Source organism: Nyctibius grandis, chromosome 1, assembly GCF_013368605.1.
Source record: "Nyctibius grandis isolate bNycGra1 chromosome 1, bNycGra1.pri, whole genome shotgun sequence".
Taxonomy (NCBI): domain Eukaryota; kingdom Metazoa; phylum Chordata; class Aves; order Nyctibiiformes; family Nyctibiidae; genus Nyctibius; species Nyctibius grandis.
Genome location: NC_090658.1, coordinates 14,390,784 through 14,402,610, shown reverse-complemented (window position 1 = coordinate 14,402,610; position 11,827 = coordinate 14,390,784). Strand labels below are relative to the sequence as shown.

At 39.4% G+C, this 11,827-nt stretch overlaps 1 protein-coding gene across 1 annotated transcript in view; it reads right to left on the bottom strand.

Moving 5' to 3' along the window:
- Positions 1-220: 220 nt before the first annotated feature.
- The window catches only part of DTD1 (D-aminoacyl-tRNA deacylase 1), a 30,451-nt gene continuing 18,844 nt past the window's right edge, over positions 221-11,827 (bottom strand). Inside the window, exons 5-6 of the mRNA XM_068408181.1 lie at positions 2,661-2,837; positions 221-833 (exon numbers count right to left, since the gene is read on the bottom strand). Coding sequence (XP_068264282.1) covers positions 2,682-2,837 — 156 coding nt within the window. The 3' untranslated portion in view covers positions 221-833; positions 2,661-2,681. The remainder of the gene's footprint in view (positions 834-2,660; positions 2,838-11,827) is intronic.

Below are 11,827 nucleotides of genomic sequence, written 5' to 3'. Positions count from 1 at the left end.
CTGCGGCATTTTGATGGCCACCACAAAGTAACTAAAGGACGCAGATGTGTTGGAAAGAGCAAAGATTTCAGGACAGCAACCTGACTTCCAAACTTCCAAAGGAGAGGTTATTTTAGTAGGTGTTTCTTGGCTTGTAACTTTTCCTCAGTGTCACTCACATTGTTACACACACGGCTGTATCTGAGGGGATGCAATACACAAACACCAACAGGCACTCAGCTAGTATCATTTGTTTAATAAAGTCTTTTCTTTTTTAAAAAAGTTTACAAGACAGATGTGTTCCACATAATAAATGACTAGCGGCTGATCTTTCCTTTTAATAACTTAATCCATGCAGAAAGACTGGACTGCCTAACTTGGTGTTACATAGCAGCTGAACAATATACCAAAATATACACAGATCTACACGCTGCCGTGGAAACAGGTAGCACATGACACCATAGAGTGAGAATCAAAATACAAGCCTGCTTGGAGAATTTTCAGAATTCAAGTGTAAGTTTAAGGAAAAACCCTGATTTATTTTTGAAATGGAGCTTATGTACTGATAGTGAATGTTCTGCTACAATCTGCCTACAGTCACCCTTTATTCAGCAGTCATGTGAAAACACATACACAAAAATGTTACAAGTCCTTTTTACTACTGATACTACACATCAACAACTGAATCTGATAGCGTTGCTTTGGTTGTTTCAATACAGAATGATATAGGTTTCTAATGTCTTAGTTCTGTTTCCCCATTTTCCATTCTTTTCCAAAGTCATTGAAGAGTGGTGCTGAGGTGAACGTCTGTTGGGTCTCTCTTCAAGAATCCAGGGTAGCTTTTGTACAAGAAACTGTGGAATGCAAACAAACAGGAACATTACTGTAAGTAGAGTAGAAATAGGGTATAATTCCTTCAAATCCCATAGAGAAAAGTATCTTATTGTCACAGAATGAAAATTAATGCTAGGTTATCAGTATATCTCATTTTAGAAATGCTCAGCTCCCTAGAATTTCAAATGCTATTGGAAAGGTCAGATTGAGCAAAGCACTCTAGAAGGCCTGCAAACTCCTGCTCTCTAAAACGTTCTTATTTCAACACACAACCCAGAAACAGCGGAGGAAACCTCGTATTCCTGTAGCATAGCAGCATGGCCAACAGCTGCTGAGAAATAGTACATCCTCGCTTTATTTTCTAAGAACACGTTCTCCTTCCCAGTGTGCCTGCTCATCTCCAGTATTAAAACAGGAAGGTGCACTGAGCATAAAGCTGAAGAGAGCAGAACTCAGTTGATTCCAGCTGTTGTATGATCTGACAATCCACTTTTGACTGCAACCCAATTAATGAATGGAACCATTTCACACCAGTCTTGAAGCTTCTTTCCACGAGGCCAGCACAAAAAGCCTGTGGACTTGAAAGTTTCTTTGACCCCTTTCCCAGGTCAATCCAAAACAAATTAGTGTATTTCCAGAAATCTATTCAATGCCTTATGCAAATTCATTTATATTAGTACCACATAGATAATACAAACTTCTATAAACCAGAAATCATCCCCCAATGTCTGACCACCAGGGAAATTAATGGATTTTTTTTTTAAAAAAAGCAGCTTTCTGAGCAATGCGTGATATTGAATTGTATAAATCACAAGCCAGACCAAACTCTAGGGACGGCAAAATGAGAGAAAGGTTAGACCTAACTTTGCAAAGCTGTTAATTATTACACTGCATAGCGAGCTCAGGGCTTCAGCGTGCATATGAGGGAAATACTTTCTTGAGTGCTTAGACATGTTCGAAAGTTCAGAATCAGCAATGTAGCTTTTTTAGGGGGCAGGGGGAAGGAAGGTAATGAAAGCTGTGTCCTGAGGACGTAAAACTGACTGGAAGAGTATGATAAATACATATCTACGTATGTAGATAATCCACAGCAGAGGATCCAGGTCTATACTAGTGTAATTCCATTCACTTATGTCCAGGCATGTCCTGCAGGTCAAATGCCTGAAGGGAGACGAAATCCCAGTTCTCATGCTGAATTCAAGCAGCAAGGCTGGCTCTCAATGCCTAGCCTAATGTTCTCATTACATGGTGAAGGTGTATGAAACAGCCTGTTATCAAGTCGTCCTGGGAAAGAACAAACTGAGGAGGGAGGGCTAGGAACCATCATAGGAAGTTGCAGTTCTGGCCCATCTCCAACATCTGAAATGTTTTCCACTTCCATTGCTGGAGACTATGTGTTATTTGGGGATTACAAATGGTGGGGGCTGTTCCAGAGTGACCTGCCTGCTAGGTAAAGACAGACAGAGAAACACAACCATGTATCTCCACTCTGAAGAATACAAAGCAGGATTCTGAGTTAAGTGACTGCTGTGTTGTAAGACCAAAATTTTAGATTTCCCGAGTCAACCTGGAAGCAGTCCTGCTGGGCCAGACTCACAGATACACACCTTGAGCAAAGCACACAGCTGGGAAGGGGTTTTCACCCACTTCTACATTCTGGTGTGATGACTGTAGATAAAAGCAGAGGTGTGTATAAGAGGTAATCTTACCACCAGCGAGATTATCAGAATTTCACCTTTCAGCACTTCTAATGTAACCCTCCACATGTGCTGCTTCAGTAAAGCACCCAGGGTTAGAGACTGCCAAGCAGGAGGTCACAGCTTTACAGAGGAATGGAAAAGCCAAACCTGAGGCCTGCTTTGGATGAGCTAAGGCTCTCTTTCCGAAGACACATCTCCTTCTGCTCCACTGCTTGCACTGGGGTCATCCTTGTTACGGGGGGCGTTTCTTTCTCTACTTGACTCAGAGGGCACCTTGGTTCTGGTCTTCTCTTTTCTTTGTTGCTGTTTTTCAAGTTTTGTCAGCTATTCACAAAGTAAGGAGAGCAAGAAAACACTTCATGGAATACAATAATTTCAGAAGACTATTTCTAAAAAATCATAAATGTGAGCATTTGTATAAAACTTGCAACTCAGATTCACAACACCAATACATGTACCAACAAAAAAGAAAAAAAAAGCCCAAGGCTTAGATTTTCAGAAATTTGGAGAAGACAGTGAATTATCATCATACGCTAACATGATCACCCCCTGAGTATAAAAGAGAAGTGCTCAGGACTATCCTCTGCTTTCCAGGGTTCCTTCTCCGCGCAACACAATCTGCAAATGTGGAAAAGAATAAAACACAAGGACCAAAAGGGGGAGCTGGATTCCAACAAACTCCTCTTCTGTTTTGGGTCTTAAGTGTCAGTATTGTCGTTTCAAAGTTGCTGGCAACAGATGTATCCCAAGTTCAGCCATCCAGCACACAGGAGTAAATTTCTTTTATTCTTTATCCAGAGAAAGAGATATATGAGCCTTAGCATCACCTAGGATATAGAATAACCATTTCAAATCAGCTTGGACAAAACCCTTAGCTAACACTGCCTTGCCACGTCTCAGTAGAAATGCTTTCAATGCTACTAAGAGTCAAATTAAGTTGCACTTAAGTGCACTAGCTGTCACTTCTACATCTCTTTCCCATTTTTCAGAGATGCAGGCTGCAGTAAGTTTAGAGGACACTATATATTGATAGCTATTTAAATCACTACTCTTTGTGCAGTTTATCCGTTTGAATAATTTCTGTAATCTACTGATTTTCTCTATTGCTTCCACAATTTCCCCAAGATAAAGCATACTAGTCATAAATCATAATTTCATGGCCAGAAGATCTCTTCTGAGGTGAAATCTTCATAGAATAAGATAGATTATGTGTGTCAATTATGAATTAGATGGGCTCATGGAAGATGCATACAAAGACGTAAATCTGAGCTGCAAGTCAGTAAGAGCTAAGAGCACAGACTGCAGAGCTTTGGGAGGATGCACAGCATCCCCTTGTACCTTATCCCACATATACACCCTCTTTTGACACCCGCACACACAGACTTCTAGCCTAACACAGAATATTCTTAGCTGGCTATCTCAAAACTGAAACTAGTTTATTTTTACTATGTGAAATGACAGAGTACACTGTATCTGTTTGTCTAGCACGATCCAGTCCTCAAGTCATGTGCATAGATGTAACAAACATGCTGGACATGGTACAGGCAATATTTTAACTCTCATGTCTGACAACATGCACACTACTCTTCTGCCAACAAGCCTATATACACAGCACATGAATGTTTATGGTCTAGGCAATCCTGCTCCGGCAGGGGGATTGGACTAGATGATCTTTCAAGGTCCCTTCCAATCCCTAACATTCTGTGATTCTGTGTAATTGAGAAAGGGAGTGCATCTGCAGAAAGGGACACAAAAGGTTGTAAGCCCCTAGCATTAAAGGTACTCAACCTTAATTAATGGTACTCCCATGGTCTCTATGCAGTTGAGTTTTATTTTTGCAAATAGTATTGGAGTCATTCAGCTGCTGAAATCAGAATTGGGGTGATCTTCATGTGCCAATGACCTTCATGGCACAACAATGTACTGGAAGAGGGAAGTCACACTACATTAGCTGCAGACTCCAGAGACCCGGAAGCACAGTTCCTAGGTTTCAAAATATAGATTTGTACACATTTAAATAACTATGTAAGTTGGTAGTGCATATTCATCATTCCTCAGTGGCCCTCAACCTAGCAGTCGGTAATTGCAGAGTACCCCCCAACACAAGTACCCCCCAACACGAAGCCAAACCTGCCACAGCAAACCTATAATCAGCTGTTGCAATCTGTACCCCTTTCTTTTACTGCAGCATCGAGGCTACTAGCAGTGACCTTTTTTCAACTATAATGATGCTGAAAAAAATTTCCATTACCACATAGTTTTATAACTTGTAACACCATGAAAATTCATTGTTTCTGTAAATAATGTGATTACTGAATGACATTATATCCCCTCTTCTCTAACTAGTGTTTCTTATTACTTGAAAGAAGAAAAAGCCTAAGACACATGACACCAATAGTTTAAAAAGAGTTACCTTTACCTTTGAGAAGTCTGTGAGCTAACCCAATCACACAGAATCCATCAGGTTGGAAGAGACCTCTGGGATCATCAAGTCCAACCATTGCCCTGACACCACCATGTCAACTCAACCATGGCACTAAGTGCCATGTCCAGTCTTTTCTTAAACACATCCAGACATGGGGACTCCACCACCTTCCTGAATAAACCTAACCCTGGCTTTTCAAAACGTGAAAAACAGTAGCGTACTCATGCTGTGAACCTTGTGTTATGCAATACAGAATCCATATCCATAATGTATATTTGTTCATATATAATTTACATATAGAGACAGAAATGGCTCCATATATGATAGCATGTCATATTACCGTTTCAAACATGCCTATACTGGCCACTTTCCAACATGGTCTTGGGGGCAAATAGCATGCTCGCTAAGACTTCTGAAGTATAAATAGTTATATATAGTTTTATAAATACATATATTTGTGCACATATAGTCTGATGTACAAGGGGACCATATTCTCTGTAGAAATAGGAGTAGCATTCATATCCTAGAGTAAACAGTATGCAACAGATGGTCTCCAAAGTTATGACGTATATTTATCACGAAGGACCTTATAAGTTACCTAGTTCTGTAACTAATTAGTTTGAGAACAATGTAGTGCAGAGGTCAAATAAAACAGCAGGTATAGAAATAAAGCCAGATCCATCTTCACACCTGGCTCGGCAGCAGACCCAAAGCTCTACTCATGACTATTTAACTACATCTCTTTCTCACAGGGCAACATCTTTAATAGATGGAGAAAAAACAGGAGCAGGAATAACCTAGGACTATTTAGAACAACTCCCAGGTTGGCATGATCTGACAGCATATTCACCCAGCTCAAAGAAAAATGACACAAGTGCATTTAGATGAGGTGAGAGGCTAATTTGGTAAGCTGTATTTATCCATATCTCATATGAAGAGGATTTACTTTTTTTTAAATTATAACAGATTAAAGGTAAAGTTATTTTATGAACTGTTTCATTCATCTAAAACTCAAGTAACAGTGAAATAGATTAGGATTTGTGTGTACCTATGGACACAAACACACACGCGTGCTCTCCAATGCGTGCATGCACCGTGATCAGTCTATGAACCAACGTTCAGACACAAAGATTAAAATGCACATTTTGTACTCAAAATATACAGTCTCATTGTTATTACGCAGGCAACAAAATAATTACCCACCTCTTAATGTTTTCATTTCTGTGCTTATAAGGTGCTTGAGTAATTCAAAAGGATGCTATAGGAGCACTCTCTATGACAAAAGACCTGCCAGTGACTTGAAAAAAGTTACAACAGTTGTTAACTTTTTGGTATTACAGTGAATAAAACTTCAGACACACCAGTCTGGTTCAATGAAACATCTCTTTAATGCTTTCCATGTAAGCGCAGACTGTGTTCCATACTTATCATCTCATCTGCAGAAATATCATGAGCTGTTTGTGGCTACTGCCTTACGATGTTTGCTGGCTAGCTGTGGAGATGGTGCACCTGTACATAAAGTGTCTAACTCAGCTTTACATCTACAAACCAAAATTCATTCTTTTCTGAGACATCTTGGAAGGCTCCTAAGGATTCAAAGTGTGGGCATCTTACAGCAGAAGCAGCACCATCTCGTGGGAAAATGAGACTGTGTATGCCTAAGATGTAATGCTGGGCTGGTCAGCAGCGTGTAGCAGTTTCATCTGCACAAGTGCTGAAATGTTCACATTTATAACACAACATGGGACATCCTGCGTGTTGAGATATGACACGCATATAGGCAAAAAATTCATGCACAGGATTAGAATCAGTGCCCCTCAATCCATTAAGACAGTCTTAACTATAGACATAACAGGAGTAACAAAGCCTGAAAACTCACATGGAAAATAATTTCAGATGTAAATCTGTACGTGTCAATCCTTTTATCTCAAGCCACAGTACCCTGGAATCACTTTGTGTTACAACTTTGACCAGAACCAAAACCCACAAACCGATCGGCTGTTCACAAGAAGTCCTTTATGGTTCCTTGCCAGCAGTCAAAACCTGTGCTTTGGGGATCAGTATCTGGTCTGACCCAATTATTGAATTTCTGAAGCATGAAAGAAGTCAGAAAAGTCTTGAAACATCTCAAGTGTTTAAGACCATCTCCCTCGTGACCATGCACAAAAATGCAGTAGTCCTCAGTCCACAGAAGGCAACTTTTCTTCTCTCCCATTGTAATACAGATATTTTACATTGCTGAGGCACTACCAATAAACTAATAATCTCAAACTATGTGGACAGTGCTTCGTCCCCAGCAGACTGACAAACATATAGAGTAACAGTTTTGAAAAAGGTCAAAATCCACATTCGGGTTGACAGCTTATTTGACAAATTCTAGCCTGATGCAATTTAATAGTACACCACAGACATGAAATTCTAAAAATTGAATTATTACAGTGGAAAGCTAGAACGTGCTGTGAAAGGTTTCACCTAGGCATAAATGTCTGCTCTTATGTCAGCTGTAATACAACGTCCCATCACTTTTGCAACTAATTTGCTGTAGTGAAAATATGCAAACAAACTGGCACACAAAGTCCTCCACTTGAAAATGCTAATAATTCTCCAGGTTGGTTGTTTTGCTGAAATTAATTTCCCACATTCAGAAGTGCCTTAGTGTCAGCCTTCCCTGAAGTTCTTCCTTCTTGAATACAGAAACATATTTTTTGTTTCCCTTTTTCTCTGTGATCAGTGTGTGCACAGATGTTGATTGCTGCTCTAGAGACAGCTTTTCCTTTTGCAATAGCCATGAATAACACCAGGAAGAGGTGAATGACACCAACAAGAGAATTATTTTGTTAGCAATCTACCAGAAAACCAGTGGCAGTGTTCATGTTTCTGGAACCTCAAACCACAACAAGATCCGCAGATGCATGTTTTAAATTTCAGTACTGGTGTGCCAAGCTGCTACAATTTCAAATCTAAAAAAAAAAATATAATTCTCAACAACTTTAAGGACAGGTTACATTTCAGGAAGAGACCAATCCTTCAAACTGCCATAGGGCATTACAAATCTAGCAGTTCAATATGAATGCCACTAAGCAAATGACGGCACTGAGATAAAATGATTATCAGAGGTCTGCTGCAAAAATAAATTAATGGAAAGGTCATGACAGAAGAAGGGTAGTCTTCACAATCTGTTAAGGAGATGGCAGATCATCTGACTTTTTCCTTTTCACATATCTATACCTTAGACTTACAATCAAAGTGTTATTATGATCTTGTTTCTCTTTGAGAAGAGGACACAAACCTTTTGGCCAATGAGCAGCTCATGCAAGTGATTACATACTTCATTTTGCTCCCAGAAGAAATGTGAGCAGCACACAATGAAGTTACACTATGTAGGCCCAAAGCCTGAGGCAAGGAAAATGCTACCAGCCCTTCATCAGTTAGCCTGGTCTAACTCGCTGCCCAGGGTCTTGGAAAAATTCCCTAGCCAAGCAGTTTATCAGCTGCATGGCTTCCCCATTCATTTTCCTCAACCGCTCTTTACCACCAGTGATATAGATAACCAGTTGAGCTCCCTTTGATTCATTTTCCTCACCAAAACTTTCAGTATAAGAAAATGAACTCACAGGTTTTGAACTTGTTTCTTCAAAGTAAGCTCAAAAACAGTGCAACTGGAAGAAGAGAAACATCAAAGCTGGCAACAGAGCATATAGAAAAAATGTGAGCTGATGGTGCCAAGGAGAGGACTGTAGTTTACTTCTCATAACGGCACATATGTTCACATGGGAAGGAAGAAAAACTAGGTGGCAAAAAACAAGTTCAAAGACAATGGGAAAAATCCATTCGCTGCAGACAGAGGCCCTCACTGTACAGTCATCTACCATAGTTTAATATCACAAAATATATTTGACTTCATCTGTGTCAGGACTGTGCTACTGATTACACAATTCCAAGACAATCCCCATCTCTCCCTAAAATGAAAACGCAAGCTGAAGCAATGCCTTTCTTGGGGAACTGAAAACACCTTCAGCTACATTATATTAAAATGTTCTAACTAAAAAGTGATGGAAAAGTTAAAATACTAGATTTGGGTTTTCTCCACATTCAGCAGAGAAATCACTTTTGGCTACACGGTTATGAGAAGTTTTTTAAGGCACAAATAATAGAATATTTATGTGGAATTCGTTTAATGGATTTTCTATATTCAAGGTCCTCCTGCCATTTAAAAATGTAAGTTACTTAAATGTCAGTCTTGAGAAGTTCCTCTCTCATTCAAAACACTGACATTTCCAAGGGGCATTACATTATTACTTACTCCTCATATCGACAAAGCGTGTGCATGCTGCTTTACAGTACTGATACAGGCAGGCTCAGTAACAAAGATCTGCTCCAATACTTTCATTCTTCTTATCCCTCCCACTAGAGCATCCAGTTCCAAAATATGGTTTAAAATACTATGTAGTTTATTTCATTCTGGACAGGAATGGAACAAACAGGCCCACAGAGTTCAGCATCTAATTAGAATATACGCATTAAACACTGAAACTGCTACACCACTTTCCCTAGCAGAAGAAATAAAAATGCACAGAATATTTCCAATCTGAATTCCATAATTATCCATAATGCTTTCATAGTTCAAGGGGCTTTTTTTTGAGTTGTCACCATGACACCTCCTCAGGCACCCTCTAAAACCTCTCTCTGCTCCATTTCTATCTGGCTACTACTACTAGCTACAAATTGCTACGAAAAAATACAAAGCACATCTCCCTAACCTTCCCCAAAACAGGATATAAACGTACGAAGCATTCTAGGCATAGCTAACCCAATCTCAGCAATGATAACAACAAACTTCCTTGTAGAAATTTGCTACACTCTTAGCACTGACCTCTGTAATTATCCAAATGGATGCATGCAAGTTCAAAAGAAATTATCCAAAATGGCTTCACCGGTTAAGGTGGGAAACTAAATGCTTGTGATTTGTAGTAGAACGCTAGGACAAATCCTTTTGTTTTCTGTATCATATGCAAGAGTGAAGAGAAATACTTGACCTACCCTCACTCTCAAAGACCATATATGAAATGTAGTAACTATTGAACTCAGAACAGAGTCACCACATGCGTATATTGACCTCCTCCCATTTCATGCCTTTTTTTTTTTACATTTCTTACCCAGTTTCTAATCCGAGGCTTTACTTTGCCTTTCAAGCAAAACTTCTTGTACATCAGACTTACCAAAAAGGTGCTTTAAGAGCTCAATTAAATACCAGCTATTTTTTCTTTCCCTATTATTCTATTCACTTGTCCCAATTCCAAAATAATCACAAGTTCAGAAAAGGCCCAGCAATCACTAACTACTGCTGGTGTAAGAATCTTCTGATTTACTTCATACTTCCAATTCACTTGCTTACTATTGAATCAGACAACAACAGAATGGAACAGTTCACAACAAATTGACCTGTAGTAGCTTCTCCGGCTTACCAGGGTTTCACAAACAGCTGGGATATTCTCTTTTATATACATATATATATACACACACACAGAGACAGATATTTTATATATATATATACACACATATATATATTTGTTATATGAGGAGGACATATTTATTGTTTGATTAATTTTTTTAATTATTTCTGCAAGTGATTTATTTCTACGTCTCTAGCATCAGGAATATAAAAATACATTTGGATTAATTAATTCAAATGTATTTTTACTAATCACATTGGTAAGGAATTATAAAGAACAGATTACCAACTACAACCACAGACAATCACTCAAAAAAAGAGGTATTTCACTGTCACATCCAATGACATAAAGAGCTATTCATCAGCAATTATTTGTCTAATCTCTTTCTGATAACATCACATTAAATTCTGCAGGATGATTTATTTATCTCTTCTTGCTAAAGCAGAAAGCAAAAAGATAAAAAACACACCATCTCTGAGCCTTAGTTCCCATGCTACAGGGAAATCAACACACTGTATGACAGCAAAAAAAAATGCAACAGGCAGGGCAGGGAAGAGAGAAGAGAATGACAAATTTAAATTGGTTCTTCCTCATCCCACATCTTGCATGAATGGTGAGAGATGACAGCACACATGTCAAATAATACCAGGAAAGGATGCTTATGAGTGTCAGAAACAGTAGTGCCTCCAACAGTGTGTTTAAGGTCCTGATATGAGCTGGAAAGGATACCCAGTAACAGTTAAAAGAGCTGCCAATTTTCAGGTAAATGAGGTACTTTGAAATGTGGCATAGATTAGATTATTTGTGCATCCAAAGCGCACATGGCTGGGCTGCTTTATCGGTTGGTGTCTGTGCCACTGTAAGAGCTCTTCCATTTCTGTGATGAGAATCTCCCACAGCAGGACTTGCAACGAGCTGGAACTGAGGGTGGCTAATGAAATGTGTGCGGACAACACATTGCAGAAAGAAGGTAAGCAAATTTACACTACTCTTATTCTCATATAAGGACTGTCCAGAACCCACACAGCCCACAGAAGGACTCTCTCCTCCTTTTCATAGGGTCCAGGCACAGACTCAGTAAGAAGATACTTGGTGTAACCCTACCTTAGGATAAATAACAGTGCTCTAAGCACATCCTGCACAAGAAGCCTCATCTTTGCTGATGAAGAATGAGGTTTAAGGAGGAAAAGAAGGCAATCCGCAGGCAAGACCGAAGCAGAATCATTCACATTAAACAGGGAATTCATGCCAGACAAAGTTTGAAAACCAGCACCCTTTCCAGTCTTCAGCCCATGTTATGGCCACCAGGAAGGTGTTGTCAGATGGGAAAAGCAGGCAACTGTGAGGGCAAAACCCTTAAACAAGCCAATGTTCCCCAAGAAAGAGATGGAAACTTGCAAAATCCAGCATGCCCTAGTGATTCCTCTTGGGTTATT